Here is a 25,000-nt window from a genome sequence, read left to right as displayed (position 1 = left end):
AGCATCACCATTACTATCACTTGAACAATAGTATTGATAAAATATGATAAAAATACTGCTATTAATGATTATGATAATAATGATTATGAACATAAAACTAATAATGATAAGATTGAAAACAATAACACAAATAAACAAAATAATGATAAAAATCATCACCAACAGAATCATCGTCTTTCCTTTTCGTTAAAATTTCATGCCTCTCCACCTTTTCACTCCTTTATCTCCCTATTTGGTAGGCCGTTTTATCCTCATACCGCCATTATTCCTCTTTCACTGTCGGTTTTAGTCCTCTCAGATCACTTGAAATATATTCTTTCCGTATTTTCTCCAAATATTTACGGTTTTTATCCTCTCAAAGTCCTTAAATTTTCACTTTCTGAAAACTCTCTCTTTCAGCATTCCTTTGTCTAACGTCTTTTTCTCTAGAGCTTGCTACCACCACCCTTCCCTTCAGTCCGTCTCTTCCCTATTTACACATAAACAAACCCCTTCCTGAGCATTTAGCCCTGAATCCTTCCATCTCCAAGTAATTTGATGCACCGATCTCCTCCGAAGCTCCGTATGCACATGATAATGGCCGTTAATTCCATCGTGTCCAATATCCTTCCTTTTAGTCAAGGCTTGTTTTTCGAGTTTCTTTTTTTCACACAAACTCTACTTCTTCCTGTGAAGTATTTCGTCTCTTGGCTAGTTCATTCAGCTTGGAATACATTTGTTGATGCTCCGATTCCTTCAAAATCCTCTAATTCTCTGTTAGTATCACTCCACCAACGCTTCTGACCTAACCTTTTGGCATGTTCACGTTAGCATGTTCGTCTTATTGCAAACCCTTCTGATGTAACTGCAAGATGAAATTTAGATTTGAAAAAAAGTAATTGAGGATTTTATAGCTAGTGTTGAAAGAGCAATTCCGGTATTACTTTCCGTTAACCTGAACTGAAGATTTAATCAATAAGAAATTTTGATTCTTTCGCGGGGATTTTTTTACAGAAATTTCTTGACTAAGCTTGAGGAAAGTTCGATATCACTGGCCGCTTTCCTTTATCTTCCTTATTTCAGATCTTAAAGATGAAAACGCAGACCGCAACGTACTCTTTAAGACAGGTACGGGAAATACGAGAACTATGTAGACGCAGTCATTTATGGCTTGCTGCATTTAGCAGATGAAATAAAACTTTTTATTTTCCACTATTTCCCAGTTGTAACCAACAATAAAGAAAAGGATTTATTAAAGAGGAGATTGGGAAAATAACTGTCCTTCAACAGACAGCGATGAGTCCTAACAAAACATCTAACTCAGTGATTTGTAGGCATATGAATTATAAATTTGTATACGGTTTTTGTTTCTCCGCTTTTGTAAAATGGCAATGTTAATGATAATGATGATTATGTGTGTGTGCATATGCTTTATGGCATTATTATTATCACCATCACTATTATTACCTCCATTGTAGTGAACGACCTGACTGAAAATGATAACACAGGATCAAGCGCCTTCTGTGACGCCAGGGGTTTGCCAGTAGTGAGTTAATCACTACAAAATGTATTACCAAAGGCAGAGTATTTAAACGTAACGGAAAGTTCTAAAATTATAAATTCATCCAATATTCATAAAATTGGAAATGAAAAAGCATCAGTATTTTCAAATACTGAATATAAAAACGGTTTTAAAATAGATACAATAATAATACAAACCACAAACCCTCCGAATACAGGAGGTAGATTGCCTCTCGTTAATTTTCATCTGATCCTCACGGCCCCTGAAACCCATTCATGGAGCACTTAGGGATCCTTGGACCCCAGGGTAAGAACCCCTGTATGAGACAAATATAGATTATTTAGCAAATGTGTTAGGGGAGGTTCACAGTTTTAAACATTTTCACGTGTACAAAGCATACACGTTTTGGATACCCCCCCCCCCAAGGTTACTTTATTCCTGTCACCTTTGTATAAAACAATGCTGAATAAGAGAATGAAAATATATACCACTGTACTTTTATGTGTACATTACATGCATTAAAATAAGATGGTAGGGAGGTAAGGAGAGATGGTCTACTTACGAAAGACATCATTCCGCCACTCATGTCCAAGGATGCATAATTATTACCAGGAAAGGAGTGAAAATATTTTGCATAAGCAAGAATAGCGCCAGTTGGTTTATACAGCATGTATTATGAAAAAGATCGACATTTTTATTTTCATTTTGGAAAGCGTACAGCAGTCCGTGATGCCCTCCCCTCCAACGTGCGGATTCGCCCACCTGGCCCCTTGCCTACAGCACATCTTCGAGCAAAACAAGACCACATTTTCAAGTTTCCTCCTCGATAAACCCTGATCAAATAACACCTCTGCAAAACTACCGTCCACAATGTAACTATCAAAATTTCAACTGCGGGTAGCATTAGCGAAACACAGACTGATTGGAATCTATAAATCTCAAAAAAAAAAAAAAAAAAAAAAGGTGAGCCACCCCTTAATATCTTTCTGATTTTCATCATTAACTCTCAAGATGATCGTTTTGCTAACAACTTGTACACACTGTAGATAATGTTTAAACTCATGCTTGAATTCCAAAGTCTCATTGCTAGAGAATTCCACATGGAAAGGTTAAATTCAGCATCAAGCAAGCCACTGACCCAGATCCAAGCGCAGTCCTCGAGGTTATTCTGTAGGTCAAGCCAGAGTTCTATTTGTCGTGAAGTGGTAAGTAGATATCGTCTACTTACGCCACTTATTCCCAAGGATGCATAATCATTATCAGGAAAGGAGTAAAATATACGGTGAGTTTCCATGATTATCCAAAGTTCATTCTAGGCTATCTAACCTACCAAAAAGATATTGTAAGCTGTTTGCAGCCTAGATGACTTCATGCGGTCCGGGAACCTTGTCCTCACAACCTCAGGGAGCAGAAAACAAATACTTTTCATGCGCACATACATATGTGCATGTGTTTGAATGCGTGTTCGTGATGTGCTTTTGTGGAGAGATAAAGAAACGTGAAAGATGATGGCACTTTTATTTTATTGCTGCTATTATTATTTGTGGCTGTGCATTTTTACAATATTTGATTTTGAAAAAATCGCATGAGAGATGTCCGGGTAAAAGCATGTATTCAACGAGAGTTTATGGGTTTCCTGATTGTAATCTATGATTCTGAAATCTACAGATCTGGAGAAACACAGAAGCGGAATGTTTCGAAAGAGTGAAAGCTTCTTAGGCTGGAATGCAACACGTGCAGTGTCCGTTGTTGCAGAGGGTGTCATTCTTTGTACCAGCACAATCGTCCATGAGGTTTATACATGTGCCATTCTTCTCAGAACACGTCTTGGGCGTATTTAGGCACACGTGTTTCTGGCAACAGGTGCAGTTGTCATTGTTGCAGAGGGTGTCATTCTTTTTCCCAGCACAATCGTCCATGAGGTTGATGCACACGCCATTATTACTGGAACACTTCTTGGGCGTATTTAGGCACACGTGTTTCTGGCAACAGGTGCAGTGGTCATTGTTGCAGAGGGTGTCATTCTTTTTCCCAGCACAATCGTCCATGAGGTTGATACACACGCCATTGTTCTTCAAACATTGATTTGGCGTTTGGACGCACACGTGTTTCTTGCAGCAGGTGCAATCTTCATCGCCACACAATTTTTTCTGCGTGTCGCCGATACAGGTATCCCCATTAGGAATGCAAATTCCGTTGAGGTTTTTACAGTCGTCGTCAGTTTGTGAACACTGGTTGGTCTGTCTCGCAACGCGGTTCAGTGGCTCTCCTGCGCCTGCGAAGAGGAAAAGGCATGTCATTACAGTCTGGCGCACAACTGAAAGAGTTAAAGATAGAGCCAGCTGACAGCTAAGCAAAGGTACAAAAGTAATGATGAGAAAAGTGTATCTGAAAAATTGTAATATAATAGATATGAAGGATTCGTAAGGAAAGGAGATGCATTGGTAAAAGAGAAAGCAAAAAGGTGTGCAGCAATATACCTTGTGCAGCCTCGACACATCCTTCTTCGTCAGTGCAGCCTTGGCTTTGTTCATTATTGTCCTGCAAAGGAAGAATTCATAATATTGGAATGAGACAAGCGAAAGTTTGGTTTCCCTTATTTTATCCTTTATCATTTTATCCTTATGTTCATGCACAATATGCTTTTGCACGACGTTACCTGTGCCAGGTATGCGGCGGCGAAGAGAACCATCAAGAGACCAAGAATTACGGGCTTCATGGCGACGCTGGAGAGAAAGCCGAATGCAGCTGGAGAGACTGAGGAGCAGACGAACTTCTGAAGAGATCGCAGGAGCACTTGGCGAAGTAACGACAGATGCTTGTTGTGTTTGCCAGAGACGTTGGCCTTATTTATACAGCAGACGAAAACAAAGCAGCGGATGGCCACGCCCATTCACCCCTCCTCCACCCCCACACAAGGAGACAAGAGCAGGTGTTCATAATTGTATGTAAAAGTGTGCGCAACCTTTGTAATGAAAATGTAATAACCTTGAAATCCTTTGGATTCTAAGCACTCTATTTCTTTCAGGTTCTTTCTTATGGTGCAGACTGCCATTATTATTATTAATGTAGTAAGCTATATAGAGAGCCACACTCAATAAATCGAGATTTATACCACCAAATGTGTCAGTGCAGGTCAAAACACAGCTAAGAAAGAATGAAAGAATAGAAAGTCAGCTAATTACACAAGAAAAATATGTTAGCTGGTCTTTTAAACTTATCAAGAATCAGAGATGTTACAATCTCTGAAGGCAATCTATTCCAAAGTCTACAAATAGCAGGAAAAAAGCATCTCGAAAACTGACTTGTAGACGATCGACTTAAATCAGATGTCATTGAGTTGAGGGTTTTAGAACTTCAGGTAATTCTTGCAGGTTGATAAAAATCAGGTAAAAACTTATATAGGGTATGTGAATTACCGGTTACAATCTTGTATAAGATTGAAAGAGCCCCAATAACTCTACGATGCCCAATGTCCAAATTTAAGTCAGACAGGAGAAATTTAATGGAATTAAAAGAACGATCAAGCTGTCTTAAGTATGAGTCTGCAGCAGATAACCAAACAAGAGAACAATACTCAAAATGAGGCAGAATATAAGAAAAGAAGCACCTACGTGTAATGTTGTCATCATAGATTTTCTTCCACTTGCGAATGATGCCTAGCTTTGATGAAATTGCCCTAGCCATATTCCTAATATGCAATTCAAAAGTAAGCTTTGAATCCAAAGTCACACCTAAGAGCTTCAGGTTATCCACTGAAGTGATTAAGACTCCATTAATCAGCAGTCTTGGATGCTGAGGCAACTGCGTTCGAGACCGACTCACAATCATTTCTTTAGACTTAGTAGGATTTAATTTCATGCCCCACCGAGAGCACCACGATTGAATCATCATCAGGTCTACGCTATCTTATATAGCGTTTAAATGGCCTCTTAAAAGTGCACATTCACACACATGCACAGACATGCATGTATTCATGCACAGATGCAAATTCACGTCCGCCTCTTTCTCCTAGCAGAGAGCCATAAACTGGTACTTGGGGATTAGTGCTGACTAGTGGCCCAAATCAATGATACGTTTGATTTATCTATAAACACACACACACATATATTGCTACATCAGAATTCGTTAGGAAATCGTTTGGGATTAGACATTGGTATCACCTAAAGACAGATCCCAGACTCCTAAATATAGGAACACTATTGAAACAAATAAATAGAAAGCGGTTCCTAGAGCATTACGAAGTGGGGAATCGAAATTCCATGGGGCATGGATGCTTTTTCTTTTTTACTACCAATATTGCTTTTTTATGGCAAACACCGTAAATAGCCGATCAAGCGGATAAAAAACTATGCATTTATTTACCAGTGAAATGAGCTCTTGAACAGCTTATCCTTTTACAGCCCTGCCTAAGGAAGGACAACAGATTGTGATAAAATGTGGGTAGAATATCTGTGGCCAAAGACGAGTCTACGAAATTTGGGTGCCCTTGTGGGGTGCCGACCCCTCTCCCCAGGCCTGAGTGGGGACATGCACATTTCCTGTGTACCCACATTCCCACAAACACACACAGCCTTGTCCCATAAGGAATGTACCAAAGTTAGCCCTCTGCTGGCTTAATGCTGTGTAGACACTAGTGATGTCATTGTGCAAGACTATAATGTGCACTATTATTTAACGTGTCCTTTCCAGTCAAAATTATAAACGTTTAGTCATCAGCAGATACCTTACTGTTGACTAGAGTTAACAGTAAGGTTTATGTAAAGACAATATATATTTGTAAAAGGAATGCTCAATTCCAAGATCATTTGCAAATGTCCACAATAATGAGATCACTTAATAATGTACAACTTATAGTTGTATTCCAATCCAGGAATGAACTTTTTAAAAACCATGTTCCATAGATTCATTGTTTTCAACGCTTCTGTAATTTGTAATATTGCATCATATTCCTATAATTAAGCTTGTATCAGTGGTTTTAACCCAGGCTCAATCGAAAAGCAGGGTTTCGGTGAGTGTCTCATGAGTTGGGTGAAGGTCACTTCCGTTCGCCTCAGTCGTAAGATTCGTGACGTCAGGCCGGTAGAGTCAACATCATCGAAGCGGAAGCCAACCTGAAGGCTTTTGAAAAAAGCTAGTGCCATGGAAACGACGAACAGAGAAGGATGACCTTGCAAACTTTCCCTTGTGCGACTGTGTGAGGTGTCTGGAATCGGAGACATTTCTGTACAGGGGAACTCAAGCAAGCAATGCCCATGCACTTGGAGTCTGTCGACAGTTATTTCCCCACCAGAGTCACATCCAGCATGGGTGAGACAACCGTTCACGTAGTGTTGTGACGGCAGATGTCAACGAGGAATACCTCGACGAAATCATTGAGCTTCTATAGAGCCAGGCTCAACAGTAACTCTGCAGAACAACAATGCTCTCATTTTTTTTTTTTTTTTTTTGTCTCACCAACTTGTAGTGTAGTCTGATATTGGTAAGAAATCCTTGTTTGTTACAACGCATCTTTACGAGGAATCGTTTTCGAGGATGGTAGACAGGAAGACGATGGAAAGGAGCAGAATTTGTTGCGAAAATGAAATGAGTGGGACTTGCCAAGGAAATGCGCATTTCTGAACTTGTCTGAAAGTCAACAGCAAAAGTCGCATTGATTTACAATAAGTATTGATTGAGATATACTTTTGTTTTTGTGTGAAATTTATGTTTTGTTCTCTGAATACAGTGACTTCGTGTACAACTTATGCATGGTTCGTCTTGTGCACAAAGTAAACATATGTCCATAAAAGAAATATTGTTCCAAGTGGAAAGTGTTTGATGAATGCACGGATGAAACTCGCGGGGTTCTGTACTTCGAAAAAGGTTAAGAACCAATGACGTACATATAGTGGCATTTCAGAAAAAAAAAAAACATTTTCCTTGCAATTTAAACAATATGGTTAAACGCCGGATGGGACACTTTACATCTCTGTCCACATAAGCTGCTGCTTCGTAGCAAATGACTCAAGGAGGCCCTTGCTACAAAAGTTACATATAACGTTGTCGTCCCGAACCATGGAGGTTTGAAGCATCAAATATTTTAGTGTTCGTTTCATCATTTCCTATACGCACATTTATGAAGTATATGTACATGTACAAATATTTATATGTATAAATAGATGTATATATGTATACATATATACATCCATGTGCGTGTACACATACATGTGTACTTGTATTTGACTGAGTATATAGTATGTTTTTGTGGAGAGATAAACATGAAAGATACTAGATTTTTGTTTTAATCGTCATTATCGTTATGTGTGTACTTTTACCAACTATTAGCTTAAAAACATTGCATGAGAGATATCCGGGTAAAAGCATGTATGCAATGAGAGTTTATGGAAGTATCCTGAATTTTATTTATGGTTCTGAAATCTACAGATCTGGAGAGACACAGAAGTGGAATGCATCGAAAGAGTGAAAGCTTCCTATGCTGGAATGCAACACGTGCAGTATCCGTTGTTGCAGAGGGTGTCATTCCTTGTACCAGCACAATCGTCCATGAGGTTTATACATGTGCCATTCTTCTCAGAACACGTCTTGGGCGTATTTAGGCACACGTGTTTCTGGCAACAGGTGCAGTTGTCATTGTTGCAAAGGGTGTCATTCTTTTTCCCAGCACAATCGTCCATGAGGTTGATGCACACGCCATTATTACTGGAACACTTCTTGGGCGTATTTAGGCACACGTGTTTCTGGCAACAGGTGCAGTGGTCATTGTTGCAGAGGGTGTCATTCTTTTTCCCAGCACAATCGTCCATGAGGTTGATACACACGCCATTGTTCTTCAAACATTGATTTGGCGTTTGGACGCACACGTGTTTCTTGCAGCAGGTGCAATCTTCATCGCCACACAATTTTTTCTGCGTGTCGCCGATACAGGTATCCCCATTAGGAATGCAAATTCCGTTGAGGTTTTTACAGTCGTCGTCAGTTTGTGAACACTGGTTGGTCTGTCTCGCAACGCGGTGCAGTGGCTCTCCTGCGCCTGCGAAGAGGAAAAGGCATGTCATTACAGTCTGGCGCACAACAGAAAGAGTTAATGACAGAGCCAGCTGACAGCTAAGCAAAGGTACAAAAGTAATGATGAGAAAAGTGTATCTGAAAAATTGTAATATAATAAATATGAAGGATTCGTAAGGAAAGGAGATCTATTGGTAAAAAGGAAAGCAAAAAGCTGTGCATCAATATACCTTGTGCAGCCTCGACACATCCTTCTTCGTCAGTGCAGCCTTGGCTTTGTTCATTAATGTCCTGCAAAAGAAGAATTCATAATATTGGAGTGAGACAAGCGAAAGTTTGGTTTCCCTTATTTTATCCTTTATATGACATGTCCATATACATTTCGATAAGGTTTCGGTAACTTTACAATGCACAATATGCTTATGCACGACGTTACCTGTGCCAGGTATGCGGCGGCGAAGAGAACCATCAAGAGACCAAGAATTACGGGCTTCATGGCGACGCTGGAGAGAAAGCCGAATGCAGCTGGAGAGACTGAGGAGCAGACGAACTTCTAAAGAGATCGCAGGAGCACTTGGCGAAGTAACGACAGATGCTTGTTGTGTTTGCCAGAGACGTTGGCCTTATTTATACAGCAGACGAAAACAAAGCAGCGGATGGCCACGCCCATTCACCCCTCCTCCACCCCCACACAAGGAGACAAGAGCAGGTGTTCATAATTGTATGTCAAAGTGTGCGCAACCTTTGTAATGAAAATGTAATAACCTTGAAATCCTTTGGATTCTAAGCACTCTATTTCTTTCAGGTTCTTTCTTATGGTGCAGACTGCCATTATTATTATTAATGTAGTAAGCTATATAGAGAGCCACACTCAATAAATCGAGATTTATACCACCAAATGTGTCAGTGCAGGTCAAAACACAGCAAAAAAAGAATGAAAGAATAGAAAGTCAGCTAATTACACAAGAAAAATATGTTAGCTGGTCTTTTAAACTTATCAAGAATCAGAGATGTTACAATCTCTGAAGGCAATCTATTCCAAAGTCTACAAATAGCAGGAAAAAAGCATCTCGAAAACTGACTTGTAGACGATCGACTTAAATCAGATGTCATTGAGTTGAGGGTTTTAGAACCAGGTAATTCTTGCAGGTTGATAAAAATTAGGTAAAAACTTATATAGGGTATGTGAATTACCGGTTACAATCTTGTATAAGATTGAAAGAGCCCCAATAACTCTACGATGCCCAATGTCCAAATTTAAGTCAGACAGGAGAAATTTAATGGAATTAAAAGAACGATCAAGCTGTCTTAAGTATGAGTCTGCAGCAGATAACCAAACAAGAGAACAATACTCAAAATGAGGCAGAATAAAAGAAAAGCACCTACGTGTAATGTTATATATATATATATATATATATATATATATATATATATATATATATATATATTGCTACATAAGGATTCGTAAAAAAAATGTTTAGGATTAGCGTTATTGGTATCGCCTAGAGATAGATCCCAAACTCCTAAATATAGGAACACTATTGAAACAAATAAATTGAAAGCGGTTCCTCGGGCATTACGGGCATGGATTTTTTTTTCTACCAATATTATTATTATTATTATTATTTTTAATGACAAACACCGTAAATAGCCGATCAAGCGGATAAAACTATGCATTTGTAGAAACCAGTGAAATGAGCTCTTGAACAGCTTATCCTTTTACAGCCCTGCCTAAGGAAGGACAACAGATTGTGATAAAATGTGGGTGGAATGTCTGTGGCCAAAGACGAGTCTATGAAATTTGGGTGCCCTTGTGGGGTGCCGACCCCTCTCCCCAGGCCTGAGTGGGGGGACATGCACATTTCCTGTGCCCACATTCCCACAAACACACACAGCCTTGTCCCATAAGGAATGTACCAAAGTTAGCCCTCTGGTGGCTTAATGCTGTGTAGACACTAGTGATGTCATTATGCAAGAGCATAATGTGCACTATTATTTAACGTGTCCTGCCAGTCAAAATTATAAACGTTTAGTCATCAGCAGATACCTTACTGTTGACTAGAGTTAACAGTAAGGTTTATGTAAATACAATATATATTTGTAAAAGGAATGCTCAATTCCAAGATCATTTGCAAATGTCCACAATAATGAGATCACTTAATAATGTACAACTTATAGTTGCATTCCAATCCAGGAATGAATTTTTTAAAACCATGTTCCATAGATTCATTGTTTTCAACGCTTCTGTAATTTGTAATATTGCATCATATTCCTATAATTAAGCTTGTATCAGTGGTTTTAACCCAGGCTCAATCGAAAAGCAGGGTTTCGGTGAGTGTCTCATGAGTTGGGTGAAGGTCACTTCCGTTCGCCTCAGTCGTAAGATTCGTGACGTCAGGCCGGTAGAGTCAACATCATCGAAGCGGAAGCCAACCTGAAGGCTTTTGAAAAAAGCTAGCGCTATGGAAACGACGAACAGAGAAGGATGACCTTGCAAACTTTCCCTTGTACGACTGTGTAAGGTGTCTGAAATCGGAGATATTTCTGTACAGGGGAACTCAAGCAAGCAATTCCCATGCACTTGGAGTCTGTCGACAGTTATTTCCCCACCAGAGTCACATCCAGCATGGGTGAGACAACCGTTCACGTAGTGTTGTGACGGCAGATGTCAACGAGGAATACCTCGACGAAATCATTGAGCTTCAGCAGAGCCAGGTTCAACAGTAACTCTGCAGAACAACAATGCTCTCATTTTTTTTTTTTTTTTTTTGTCTCACCAACTTGTAGTGTAGTCTGTTATTGGTAAGAAATCCTTGTTTGTTACAACGTATCTTTGCGAGGAATCGTTTTCGAGGATGGTAGACAGGAAGACGATGGAAAGGAGCAGAATTTGTTGCGAAAATGAAATGAGTGGGACTTGCCAAGGAAATGCGCATTTCTGAACTTGTCTGAAAGTCAACAGCAAAAGTCGCATTGATTTACAATAAGTATTGACTGAGACATGCTTTTGTTTTTGTGTGAAATTTATGTTTTGTTCTCTGAATACAGTGACTTCGTGTACAAATGCATGGTTCGTCCTGTGCACAAAGTAAATATATGTCCATAAAAGAAATATTGTTCCAAGTGGAAAGTGTTTGATGAATGCACGGATGAAACTCGCGGGGTTCTGTACTTCGAAAAAGGTTAAGAACCAATGACGTACATATAGTGGCATTTCAGAAAAAAAAAAAAAAACATTTTCCTTGCAATTTAAACAATATGGTTAAACGCCGGATGGGACACTTTACATCTCTGTCCACATAAGCTGCTGCTTCGTAGCAAATGACTCAAGGAGGCACTTGCTACAAAAGTTGCATATAACGTTGTCGTCCCGAACCATGGAGGTTTGAAGCATCAAATATTTTAGTGTTCGTTTCATTATTTCCTATACGCACATATATGAAGTATATGTATATGTACAAATATTTATATGTATAAATAGATGTATATATGTACACATATACATCCATGTGCGTGTACACATACATGTGTACTTGTATTTGGCTGAGTATATAGTATGTTTTTGTGGAGAGATAAACATGAAAGATGCTAGATTTTTGTTTAAATCGTCATTAACGTTATGTGTGTACTTTTACCAACTATTAGCTTAAAAACATTGCATGGGAGATATCCGGGTAAAAGCATGTATGCAATGAGAGTTTATGGAAGTATCCTGAATTTTATTTATGGTTCTGAAATCTACAGATCTGGAGAAACACAGAAGCGGAATGTTTCAAAAGAGTGAAAGCTTCTTAGGCTGGAATGCAACACGTGCAGTGTCTGTTGTTGCAGAGGGTGTCATTCTTTGTACCAGCACAATCGTCCATGAGGTTTATACATGTGCCATTCTTCTCAGAACATTTCTTGGGCGTATTTAGGCACACGTGTTTCTGGCAACAGGTGCAGTTGTCATTGTTGCAAAGGGTGTCATTCTTTTTCCCAGCACAATCGTCCATGAGGTTGATGCACACGCCATTATTACTGGAACACTTCTTGGGCGTATTTAGGCACACGTGTTTCTGGCAACAGGTGCAGTGGTCATTGTTGCAGAGGGTGTCATTCTTTTTCCCAGCACAATCGTCCACGAGGTTGATACACACGCCATTGTTCTTCAAACATTTCTTTGGCGTTTTGACGCACACGTGTGTCTGTCTCGCAACGCGGTTCAGTGGCTCTCCTGCGCCTGCGAAGAGGAAAAAGCATGTAATTACAGTCTAGCGCACAACTGAAAGAGTTAAAGATAGAGCCAGCTGACAGCTAAGCAAAGGTACAAAAGTAATGATGAGAAAATAATGCGTCTGAAAATTTAAATATGATGTGGAGGTTTCGTTAGGAAAGGAGATGCATTGGTAAAAGAGAAAACAAAAAGGTGTGCAGCAATATACCTTGTGCAGCTTCGACACATCCTTCTTCGTCAGTGCAGCCTTGACTTTGTTCATTAATGTCCTGCAAAGGAAGAATTCATAATATTAGAATGAGACAAGCGAAAGTTTGGTTTCCCTTATTTTATCCTTTATATGACATGTCCATATACATTTCGATAGCATTTCGGTAACTTTACAATGTTCATGCACAATATGCTTATGCACGACGTTACCTGTGCCAGGTATGCGGCGGCGAAGAGAACCACCAAGAGACCAAGAATTACGGGCTTCATGGCGACGCTGGAGAGAAAGCCGAATGCAGCTGGAGAGACTGAGGAGCAGACGAACTTCTAAAGAGATCGCAGGAGCACTTGGCGAAGTAACGACAGATGCTTGTTGTGTTTGCCAGAGACTTTGGCCTTATTTATACAGCAGACGAAAACAAAGCAGCGGATGGCCACGCCCATTCACCCCTCCTCCACCCCCACACAAGGAGACAAGAGCAGGTGTTCATAATTGTATGTCAAAGTGTGCGCAACCTTTGTAATGAAAATGTAATAACCTTGAAATCCTTTGGATTCTAAGCACTCTATTTCTTTCAGGTTCTTTCTTATGGTGCAGACTGCCATTATTATTATTAATGTAGTAAGCTATATAGAGAGCCACACTCAATAAATCGAGATTTATACCACCAAATGTGTCAGTGCAGGTCAAAACACAGCTAAAAAAGAATGAAAGAATAGAAAGTCAGCTAATTACACAAGAAAAATATGTTAGCTGGTCTTTTAAACTTATCAAGAATCAGAGATGTTACAATCTCTGAAGGCAATCTATTCCAAAGTCTACAAATAGCAGGAAAAAAGCATCTCGAAAACTGACTTGTAGACGATCGACTTAAATCAGATGTCACTGAGTTGAGGCTTTTAGAACTTCAGGTAATTCTTGCAGGTTGATAAAAATCAGGTAAAAACTTATATAGGGTATGTGAATTACCGGTTACAATCTTGTATAAGATTGAAAGAGCCCCAATAACTCTACGATGCCCAATGTCCAAATTTAAGTCAGACAGGAGAAATTTAATGGAATTAAAAGAACGATCAAGCTGTCTTAAGTATGAGTCTGCAGCAGATAACCAAACAAGAGAACAATACTCAAAATGAGGCAGAATAAAAGAAAAGCACCTACGTGTAATGTTATATATATATATATATATATATATATATATATATATATATATATATATATATATATATATATTGCTACATAAGGATTCGTAAAAAAAATGTTTAGGATTAGCGTTATTAGTATCGCCTAGAGATAGATCCCAAACTCCTAAATATAGGAACACTATTGAAACAAATAAATTGAAAGCGGTTCCTCGGGCATTACGAAGTGGGGAATCGAAATTCCATGGGTCATGGATGTTTTTTCTTTTTTACTACCAATATTGCTTTTTTTATTACAAACACCGTAAATAGCCGATCAAGCGGATAAAACTATGAATTTGTAGAAACCAGTGAAATGAGCTCTTGAACAGCTTATCCTTTTACAGCCCTGCCTAAGGAAGGACAACAGATTGTGATAAAATGTGGGTGGAATGTCTGTGGCCAAAGACGAGTCTATGAAATTTGGGTGCCCTTGTGGGGTGCCGACCCCTCTCCCCAGGCTTGAGTGGGGGGACATGCACATTTCCTGTGCCCACATTCCCACAAACACACACACAGCCTTGTCCCATAAGAAATGTACCAAAGTTAGCCCTCTGGTGGCTTAATGCTGTGTAGACACTAGTGATGTCATTATGCAAGAGCATAATGTGCACTATTATTTAACGTGTCCTGCCAGTCAAAATTATAAACGTTTAGTCATCAGCAGATACCTTACTGTTGAATAGAGTTAACAGTAAGGTTTATGTAAATACAATATATATTTGTAAAAGGAATGCTCAATTCCAAGCTCATTTGCAAATGTCCACAATAATGAGATCACTTAATAATGTACAACTTATAGTTGCATTCCAATCCAGGAATGAATTTTTTAAAACCATGTTCCATAGATTCATTGTTTTCAACGCTTCTGTAATTTGTAATATTGCATCATATTCCTATAATTAAGCTTGTATCAGTGGTTTTAACCCAGGCTCAATCGAAAAGCAGGGTTTCGGTGAGTGTCTCATGAGTTGGGCGAAGGTCACTTCCGTTCGCCTCAGTCGTAAGATTCGTGACGTCAGGCCGGTAGAGTCAACATCATCGAAGCGGAAGCCAACCTGAAGGCTTTTGAAAAAAGCTAGCGCTATGGAAACGACGAACAGAGAAGGATGACCTTGCAAACTTTCCCTTGTACGACTGTGTAAGGTGTCTGGAATTGGAGACATTTCTGTACAGGCGAACTCAAGCAAGCAATTCCCACGCACTTGGAGTCTGTCGACAGTTATTTCCCCACCAGAGTCACATCCAGCATGGGTGAGACAACCGTTCACGTAGTGTTGTGACGGCAGATGTCAACGAGGAATACCTCGACGAAATCATTGAGCTTCAGCAGAGCCAGGTTCAACAGTAACTCTGCAGAACAACAATGCTCTCATTTTTTTTTTTTTTTTGTCTCACCAACTTGTAGTGTAGTCTGTTATTGGTAAGAAATCCTTGTTTGTTACAACGTATCTTTGCGAGGAATCGTTTTCGAGGATGGTAGACAGGAAGACGATGGAAAGGAGCAGAATTTGTTGCGAAAATGAAATGAGTGGGACATGTCAGGGTAATACTGCGCATTTCTGAACTTGTCTGAAAGTCAACAGCAAAAGTCGCATTGATTTACAATAAGTATTGATTGAGATATGCTTTTGTTTTTGTGTGAAATTTATGTTTTGTTCTCTGAAGACAGTGACCGTGTACAACTTATGCATGCTTCATCTTATGCACAAAGTAAACATATGTCCATAAAAGAAATATTGTTCCAAGTGGAAAGTGTTTGATGAATGCACGGATGAAACTCGCGGGGTTCTGTACTTCGAAAAAGGTTAAGAACCTATGGCTTACATATAGTGGCATTTCAGAAAAAAAAAACATTTTCCTTGCAATGTAAACAATATGGTTAATCGCCAGATGGGACACTTTACATCTCTGTCCACATAAGCTGCTGCTTCGTAGCAAATGACTCAAGGAGGCCCTTGCTACAAAAGTTGCATATAACGTTGTCGTCCCGAACCGTGGAGGTTTGAAGCATCAAATATTTTAGTGTTCGTTTCATCATTTCCTATACGCACATTTATGAAGTATATGTACATGTACAAATATTTATATGTATAAATAGATGTATATATGTATACATATATACATCCATGTGCGTGTACACATATATGTGTACTTGTATTTGACTGAGTATATAGTATGTTTTTGTGGAGAGATAAACATGAAAGATGCTAGATTTTTGTTTCAATCGTCATTAACGTTCTGTGTGTACTTTTACCAACTATTAGCTTAAAAACATTGCATGGGAGATATCCGGGTAAAAGCATGTATGCAATGAGAGTTTATGGAAGTATCTTGAATTTTATTTATGGTTCTGAAATCTACAGATCTGGAGAGACACAGAAGTGGAATGCATCGAAAGAGTGAAAGCTTCCTATGCTGGAATGCAACACGTGCAGTATCCGTTGTTGCAGAGGGTGTCATTCCTTGTACCAGCACAATCGTCCATGAGGTTTATACATGTGCCATTCTTCTCAGAACACGTCTTGGGCGTATTTAGGCACACGTGTTTCTGGCAACAGGTGCAGTTGTCATTGTTGCAGAGGGTGTCATTCTTTTTCCCAGCACAATCGTCCATGAGGTTGATGCACACGCCATTATTACTGGAACACTTCTTGGGCGTATTTAGGCACACGTGTTTCTGGCAACAGGTGCAGTGGTCATTGTTGCAGAGGGTGTCATTCTTTTTCCCAGCACAATCGTCCATGAGGTTGATACACACGCCATTGTTCTTCAAACATTTCTTTGGCGTTTGGACGCACACGTGTTTCTTGCAGCAGGTGCAATCTTCATCGCCACACAATTTTTTCTGCGTGTCGCCGATACAGGTATCCCCATTAGGAATGCAAATTCCGTTGAGGTTTTTACAGTCGTCGTCAGTTTGTGAACACTGGTTGGTCTGTCTCGCAACGCGGTGCAGTGGCTCTCCTGCGCCTGCGAAGAGGAAAAGGCATGTCATTACAGTCTGGCGCACAACTGAAAGAGTTAAAGATAGAGCCAGCAGACAGCTAAGCAAAGGTACAAAAGTAATGATGAGAAAAGTGTATCCGAAAAATTGTAATATAATAAATATGAAGGATTCGTAAGGAAAAGAGATCTATCGGTAAAAAGGAAAGCAAAAAGGTGTGCATCAATATACCTTGTGCAGCCTCGACACATCCTTCTTCGTCAGTGCAGCCTTGACTTTGTTCATTAATGTCCTGCAAAGGAAGATTTCATAATATTGGAATGAGACAAGCGAAAGTTTGGTTTCCCTTATTTTATCCTTTATATGACATGTCTATATACATTTCGATAAGGTTTCGGTAACAATGTTCATGCACAATATGCTTTTGCACGACGTTACCTGTGCCAGGTATGCGGCGGCGAAGAGAACCATCAAGAGACCAAGAATTACGGGCTTCATGGCGACGCTGGAGAGAAAGCCGAATGCAGCTGGAGAGACTGACGAGCAGACGAATTTCTGAAGAGATCGCAGGAGCACTTGGCGAAGTAACGACAGATGCTTGTTGTGTTTGCCAGAGACGTTGGCCTTATTTATACAGCAGACGAAAACAAAGCAGCGGATGGCCACGCCCATTCACCCCTCCTCCACCCCCACACAAGGAGACAAGAGCAGGTGTTCATAATTGTATGTCAAAGTGTGCGCAACCTTTGTAATGAAAATATAATGTCAACCTTGAAATCCTTTTGATTCTAAGCACTGTATTTCTTTCAGGTTCTTTACTTACAGTGCAAACTATTATCTTGTAAAGCATTTAATTGGCCTCTAAAAAAGTGCACATCCACAAACATACACAGACGTGCATGCATTCATGCACAGATACAAACACGTTCGCCTCTTTCTAGATTACCTTCTAATCTCTGACTCCTAACAGAGAGCCACAAACTGGCACTTGGAGACTGGTGCTGACTGGTGGCCCTAAGCAACGATACGTTTGATTTATATATATATATATATATATATATATATATATATATATATATATTGCTACATAAGGATTCGTAAAAGAAATTGTTTAGGATTAGCGTTATTGGTATCGCATAGAGACAGATCCCAAACTCCTAAATATAGGAACACTATTGAAACAAATAAATTGAAAGCGGTTCCTCGGGCATTACGAAGTGGGGAATCGAAATTCCATGGGGCATGGATTTTTTTTTTTTTTTTTTAACTACCAATATTTTTTTTTTTTTTTTTTTTTTTTTTTTTTTTTATGACAAACACCGTAAATAGCCGATCACGCGGATAAAACTATGCATTTATAGAAACCAGTGAAATGAGCTCTTGAACAGCTTATCCTTTTACAGCCCTGCCTACGGAAGGACAACAGATTGTGATAAAATGTGGGTGGAATGTCTGTGGCCAAAGACGAGTCTATGAAATTTGGGTGCCCTTGTGGGGTGCCGACCCCTCTCCCCAGGCCTGAGTGGGGGGACATGCATTTCCTGTGTACCCACATTCCCACAAACACACACAGCCTTGTCCCATAAGGAATGTACCAAAGTTAGCCCTCTGGTGGCTTAATGCTGTGTAGACACTAGTGATGTCATTATGCAAGACCATAATGTGCATTATTACTTAACGTGTCCTGCCAGTCAAAATTATTAACGTTTAGTCTTCAGCAGATAAGACTATAGTCAACAGTAAGGTAAATGTGAATGAAATATATGAGTATATTTGCTCAATTCCAAGTTCATTTGCAAATGTACACAATAATGTACAACTTAAAGTTAATTTCTAACCTAGGAATAAGCTTTTTTTTTTACCATGTTCCATAGATTCACTGTTTTCAACGCTTCTGCAAGTTGTAATATTGCATCATATTCCTATAATTAAGCTTGTATCAGGGGTTTTAACCCAGGCTCAATCGAAAAGCAGGGTTTCGGTGAGTGACTCATGAGTTGGGCGAAGGCCATTTCCGTTCACCTCAGTCGTATGATTCGTGACGTCAGGTCGGTGGAGTCATCATCGAAGCGGAAGCCAACCTGAAGGCTTTTCAAAAAAGCTAGCGCCATGGAAACGACGAACAGAGAAGGATGACCTTGCAAACTTTCCCTTGTACGACTGTGTAAGGTGTCTGGAATCGGAGACATTTCTGTACTGGGGAACTCAAGCAAGCAATTCCCATGCACTTGGAGTCTGTCGACAGTTATTTCCCCACCAGAGTCACATCCAGCATGGGTGAGACAACCGTTCACGTAGTGTTGTGACGCCAGATGTCAACGAGGAATACCTCGACGAAATCATTGAGCTTCAGCAGAGCCAGGCTCAACAGTAACTCTGCAGAACAACAATGCTCTCATTTTTTTTGTCTCACCAACTTGTAGTGTAGTCTGTTATTGGTAAGAAATCCTTGTTTGTTACAACGTATCTTTACGAGGAATCGTTTTCGAGGATGGTAGACAGGAAGACGATGGAAAGGAGCAGAATTTGTTGCGAAAATGAAATGAGTGGGACTTGCCAAGGTAATGCGCATTTCTGAACTTGTCTGAAAGTCAACAGCAAAAGTCGCATTGATTTACAATAAGTATTGATTGAGATATGCTTTTGTTTTCGTGTGAAATTTATGTTTTGTTCTGTGAAGACAGTGACTTCATGTACAACTTATGCATGGTTCATCTTATGCACAAAGTAAACATATGTCCATAAAAGAAATATTATTCCAAGTGGAAAGTGTTTGATGAATGCACGGATGAAACTCGCGGGGTTCTGTACTTCGAAAAAGGTTAAGAACCAATGGCTTACATATAGTGTCATTTCAGAAACAAAAACATTTTCCTTGCAATGTAAACAATATGGTTAAACGCCGGATGGGACACTTTACATCTCTGTCCACATAAGCTGCTGCTTCGTAGCAAATGACTCAAGGAGGCCCTTGCTACAAAAGTTGCATATAACGTTGTCGTCCCGAACCATGGAGGTTTGAAGCATCAAATATTTTAGTGTTCGTTTCATTATTTCCTATACGCACATATATGAAGTATATGTACATGTACAAATATTTATATGTATAAATAGATGTATATATGTATACATATATACATCCATGTGCGTGTACACATACATGTGTACTTGTATTTGACTGAGTATATAGTATGTTTTTGTGGAGAGATAAACATGAAAGATGCTAGATTTTTGTTTAAATCGTCATTATCGTTATGTGTGTACTTTTACCAACTATTAGCTTAAAAACATTGCATGGGAGATATCCGGGTAAAAGCATGTATGCAATGAGAGTTTATGGAAGTATCCTGAATTTTATTTATGGTTCTGAAATCTACAGATCTGGAGAGACACAGAAGTGGAATGCTTCGAAAGAGTGAAAGCTTCTTAGGCTGGAATGCAACACGTGCAGTGTCCGTTGTTGCAGAGGGTGTCATTCTTTGTACCAGCACAATCGTCCATGAGGTTTATACATGTGCCATTCTTCTCAGAACATTTCTTGGGCGTATTTAGGCACACGTGTTTCTGGCAACAGGTGCAGTTGTCATTGTTGCAGAGGGTGTCATTCTTTTTCCCAGCACAATCGTCCATGAGGTTGATGCACACGCCATTATTACTGGAACACTTCTTGGGCGTATTTAGGCACACGTGTTTCTGGCAACAGGTGCAGTGGTCATTGTTGCAGAGGGTGTCATTCTTTTTCCCAGCACAATCGTCCATGAGGTTGATACACACGCCATTGTTCTTCAAACATTGATTTGGCGTTTGGACGCACACGTGTTTCTTGCAGCAGGTGCAATCTTCATCGCCACACAATTTTTTCTGCGTGTCGCCGATACAGGTATCCCCATTAGGAATGCAAATTCCGTTGAGGTTTTTACAGTCGTCGTCAGTTTGTGAACACTGGTTGGTCTGTCTCGCAACGCGGTGCAGTGGCTCTCCTGCGCCTGCGAAGAGGAAAAGGCATGTCATTACAGTCTGGCGCACAAATGAAAGAGTTAAAGATAGAGCCAGCTGACAGCTAAGCAAAGGTACAAAAGTAATGATGAGAAAAGTGTATCTGAAAAATTGTAATATAATAAATATGAAGGATTCGTAAGGAAAGGAGATCTATTGGTAAAAAGGAGAGGAAAAAGGTGTGCATCAATATACCTTGTGCAGCCTCGACACATCCTTCTTCGTCAGTGCAGCCTTGACTTTGTTCATTAATGTCCTGCAAAGGAAGATTTCATAATATTGGAATGAGACAAGCGAAAGTTTGGTTTCCCTTATTTTATCCTTTATATGACATGTCCATATACATTTCGATAAGGTTTCGGTAACAATGTTCATGCACAATATGCTTTTGCACGACGTTACCTGTGCCAGGTATGCGGCGGCGAAGAGAACCATCAAGAGACCAAGAATTACGGGCTTCATGGCGACGCTGGAGAGAAAGCCGAATGCAGCTGGAGAGACTGACGAGCAGACGAATTTCTGAAGAGATCGCAGGAGCACTTGGCGAAGTAACGACAGATGCTTGTTGTGTTTGCCAGAGACTTTGGCCTTATTTATACAGCAGACGAAAACAAAGCAGCGGATGGCCACGCCCATTCACCCCTCCTCCACCCCCACACAAGGAGACAAGAGCAGGTGTTCATAATTGTATGTAAAAGTGTGCGCAACCTTTGTAATGAAAATGTAATAACCCTGAAATCCTTTTGATTCGTAGCACTATTTCTTTCAGGTTCTTTACTTACGGTGCAGACTGTCATCTTATAAAGCGTTTAATTGGCCTCTAAAAAAGTGCACATCCACAAACATACACAGACGTGCATGCATTCATACACAGATGCAAACACGTTCGCCTCTTTCTAGATTACCTTCTAATCTCTGACTCCTAACAGAGAGCCACAAACTGGCACTTGGAGATTGGTGGTCTGGGGGCCCTAAGCAACGATACGTTTGATTTATTTATATATATATATATATATATATATATACACACACACACATTACTACATAAGGATTCGTAAAAAAAAAAAATTAGGATTAGAGTTACTGGTATCGCTACCAATATTGTTTTTTTTTTTTTTTTTTTTTTTTTTTTTAATGACAAACACCGTAAATAGCCGATCAAGCGGATAAAACTATGAATTTGTAGAAACCAGTGAAATGAGCTCTTGAACAGCTTGTCCTTTTACAGCCCTGACTAAGGAAGGACAACAGATTGTGATAAAATGTGGGTGGAATGTCTGTGGCCAAAGACGAGTCTATGAAATTTGGGTGCCCTTGTGGGGTGCCGACCCCTCTCCCCAGGCCTGAGTGGGGGGACATGCATTTCCTGTGTACCCACATTCCCACAAACACACACAGCCTTGTCCCATAAGGAATGTACCAAAGTTAGCCCTCTGCTGGCTTAATGCTGTGTAGACACTAGTGATATTATGCAAGAGCATAATGTGCATTATTACTTAACGTGTCCTGCCAGTCAAAATTATTAACGTTTAGTCTTCAGCAGATAAGACTATATTCAACAGTAAGGTAAATGTGAATGAAATATATGAGTATATTTGCTCAATTCCAAGTTCATTTGCAAATGTACACAATAATGTGATCACACTAATGTACAACTTATCGTTGATTTCTAACCTAGGAATGAGCTTTTTTTTTTTTTTTTTTTTTTTTTTTACCGTTCCATAGATTCACTGTTTTCAACGTTTCTGCAAGTTGTAATATTGCAGTATATTCCTATAATTAAGCTTGTATCAGGGGTTTTAACCCAGGCTCAATCGAAAAGCAGGGTTTCGGTGAGTGTCTCATGAGTTGGGCGAAGGTCACTTCTGTTCACCTCAGTCGTATGATTCGTGACGTCAGGTCGGTGGAGTCAACATCATCGAAGCGGAAGCCAACCTGAAGGCTTTTCAAAAAAGCTAGCGCCATAGAAACGACGAACAGAGAAGGATGACCTTGCAAACTTTCCCTTGTACGACTGTGTAAGGTGTCTGGAATCGGAGACATTTCTGTACTGGGGAACTCAAGCAAGCAATTCCCATGCACTTGGAGTCTGTCGACAGTTATTTCCCCACCAGAGTCACATCCAGCATGGGTGAGACAACCGTTCACGTAGTGTTGTGACGGCAGATGTCAACGAGGAATACCTCGACGAAATCATTGAGCTTCAGCAGAGCCAGGCTCAACAGTAACTCTGCAGAACAACAATGCTCTCATTTTTTTTTTTTTTTGTCTCACCAACTTGTAGTGTAGTCTGTTATTGGTAAGAAATCCTTGTTTGTTACAACGTATCTTTACGAGGAATCGTTTTCGAGGATGGTAGACAGGAAGACGATGGAAAGGAGCAGAATTTGTTGCGAAAATGAAATGAGTGGGACTTGTCAGGGTAATACTGCGCATTTCTGAACTTGTCTGAAAGTCAACAGCAAAAGTCGCATTGATTTACAATAAATATTGATTGAGATATGCTTTTGTTTTTGTGTGAAATTTATGTTTTGTTCTCTGAATACAGTGACTTCGTGTACAACTTATGCATGGTTCGTCTTGTGCACAAAGTAAACATATGTCCATAAAAGAAATATTATTCCAAGTGGAAAGTGTTTGATGAATGCACGGATGAAACTCGCGGGGTTCTGTACTTCGAAAAAGGTTAAGAACCAATGGCTTACATATAGTGGCATTTCAGAAAAAAAACAAACATTTTCCTTGCAATGTAAACAATATGGTTAAACGCCGGATGGGACACTTTACATCTCTGTCCACATAAGCTGCTGCTTCGTAGCAAATGACTCAAGGAGGCCCTTGCTACAAAAGTTGCATATAACGTTGTCGTCCCGAACCATGGAGGTTTGAAGCATCAAATATTTTAGTGTTCGTTTCATCATTTCCTATACGCACATATATGAAGTATATGTACATGTACAAATATTTATATGTATAAATAGATGTATATATGTATACATATATACATCCATGTGCGTGTACACATACATGTGTACTTGTATTTGACTGAGTATATAATATGTTTTTGTGGAGAGATAAACATGAAAGATACTAGATTTTTGTTTTAATCGTCATTATCGTTATGTGTGTACTTTTACCAACTATTAGCTTAAAAACATTGCATGGGAGATATCCGGGTAAAAGCATGTATACAATGAGAGTTTATGGAAGTATCCTGAATTTTATTTATGGTTCTGAAATCTACAGATCTCGAGAGACACAGAAGTGGAATGCTTCGAAAGAGTGAAAGCTTCTTAGGCTGGAATGCAACACGTGCAGTGTCCGTTGTTGCAGAGGGTGTCATTCTTTGTACCAGTACAATCGTCCATGAGGTTTATACATGTGCCATTCTTCTCAGAACATTTCTTGGGCGTATTTAGGCACACGTGTTTCTGGCAACAGGTGCAGTTGTCATTGTTGCAGAGGGTGTCATTCTTTTTTCCAGCACAATCGTCCATGAGGTTGATGCACACGCCATTATTACTGGAACACTTCTTGGGCGTATTTAGGCACACGTGTTTCTGGCAACAGGTGCAGTGGTCATTGTTGCAGAGGGTGTCATTCTTTTTCCCAGCACAATCGTCCACGAGGTTGATACACACGCCATTGTTCTTCAAACATTTCTTTGGCGTTTTGACGCACACGTGTGTCTGTCTCGCAACGCGGTTCAGTGGCTCTCCTGCGCCTGCGAAGAGGAAAAAGCATGTCATTACAGTCTGGCGCACAACAAAGAGTTAATGATGGAGCCATCTGACAGCTAAGCAAAGGCACAAAAGTAATGATGAGAAAATAATGCGTCTGAAAATTTAAATATGATGTGGAGGTTTCGTTGGGAAAGATGCATTGGTAAAAGAGAAAACAAAAAGGTGTGCAGCAATATACCTTGTGCAGCTTCGACACA

At 39.8% G+C, this 25,000-nt stretch overlaps 6 protein-coding genes across 6 annotated transcripts in view; all 6 read right to left on the bottom strand.

Annotated features, from left to right (window-relative positions):
* Positions 1–3,005: 3,005 nt before the first annotated feature.
* Positions 3,006–4,394, bottom strand: LOC113824830 (sortilin-related receptor-like). Its single transcript, XM_070139813.1, has 3 exons — positions 4,161–4,394; positions 3,982–4,042; positions 3,006–3,776 (listed from the first exon to the last, which is right to left on the bottom strand). Exons 1-3 carry the CDS (start codon positions 4,392–4,394, stop codon positions 3,217–3,219), a joined length of 855 nt encoding a protein of 284 aa, XP_069995914.1. The 3' UTR covers positions 3,006–3,216.
* A 3,493-nt stretch (positions 4,395–7,887) lies between these two features.
* On the bottom strand, positions 7,888–9,112 carry LOC113824827 (sortilin-related receptor-like). Its single transcript, XM_027377615.2, has 3 exons — positions 8,946–9,112; positions 8,740–8,800; positions 7,888–8,534 (listed from the first exon to the last, which is right to left on the bottom strand). Exons 1-3 carry the CDS (start codon positions 9,003–9,005, stop codon positions 7,975–7,977), a joined length of 681 nt encoding a protein of 226 aa, XP_027233416.2. The 5' UTR covers positions 9,006–9,112; the 3' UTR covers positions 7,888–7,974.
* Positions 9,113–12,213: 3,101 nt separating this feature from the next.
* On the bottom strand, positions 12,214–13,312 carry LOC113824829 (extracellular matrix protein A-like). Its single transcript, XM_027377617.2, has 3 exons — positions 13,146–13,312; positions 12,934–12,994; positions 12,214–12,731 (listed from the first exon to the last, which is right to left on the bottom strand). Exons 1-3 carry the CDS (start codon positions 13,203–13,205, stop codon positions 12,301–12,303), a joined length of 552 nt encoding a protein of 183 aa, XP_027233418.2. The 5' UTR covers positions 13,206–13,312; the 3' UTR covers positions 12,214–12,300.
* Positions 13,313–16,437: 3,125 nt separating this feature from the next.
* LOC113824826 (sortilin-related receptor-like) lies at positions 16,438–17,669 on the bottom strand. Its single transcript, XM_027377613.2, has 3 exons — positions 17,503–17,669; positions 17,296–17,356; positions 16,438–17,090 (listed from the first exon to the last, which is right to left on the bottom strand). The coding sequence occupies exons 1-3, from the start codon at positions 17,560–17,562 to the stop codon at positions 16,531–16,533; spliced, it is 681 nt and encodes a 226-aa protein (XP_027233414.2). The 5' UTR covers positions 17,563–17,669; the 3' UTR covers positions 16,438–16,530.
* A 2,728-nt stretch (positions 17,670–20,397) lies between these two features.
* LOC113824836 (sortilin-related receptor-like) lies at positions 20,398–21,627 on the bottom strand. Its single transcript, XM_027377622.2, has 3 exons — positions 21,463–21,627; positions 21,256–21,316; positions 20,398–21,050 (listed from the first exon to the last, which is right to left on the bottom strand). The coding sequence occupies exons 1-3, from the start codon at positions 21,520–21,522 to the stop codon at positions 20,491–20,493; spliced, it is 681 nt and encodes a 226-aa protein (XP_027233423.2). The 5' UTR covers positions 21,523–21,627; the 3' UTR covers positions 20,398–20,490.
* Positions 21,628–24,260: 2,633 nt separating this feature from the next.
* Positions 24,261–25,000, bottom strand: part of LOC113824828 (extracellular matrix protein A-like) — a 1,098-nt gene continuing 358 nt past the window's right edge. The window contains exons 2-3 of the mRNA XM_027377616.2: positions 24,982–25,000; positions 24,261–24,784 (exon numbers count right to left, since the gene is read on the bottom strand). The exon at positions 24,982–25,000 is cut by the window's right edge and continues 42 nt beyond it. Coding sequence (XP_027233417.2) covers positions 24,354–24,784; positions 24,982–25,000 — 450 coding nt within the window. The 3' untranslated portion in view covers positions 24,261–24,353. The remainder of the gene's footprint in view (positions 24,785–24,981) is intronic.

The sequence above is a fragment of the Penaeus vannamei genome, chromosome 26 (assembly GCF_042767895.1).
Source record: "Penaeus vannamei isolate JL-2024 chromosome 26, ASM4276789v1, whole genome shotgun sequence".
Taxonomy (NCBI): domain Eukaryota; kingdom Metazoa; phylum Arthropoda; class Malacostraca; order Decapoda; family Penaeidae; genus Penaeus; species Penaeus vannamei.
The sequence above is the reverse complement of the archived record's forward strand: the minus strand, read 5'-3'. Positions and strand labels throughout refer to the sequence as shown.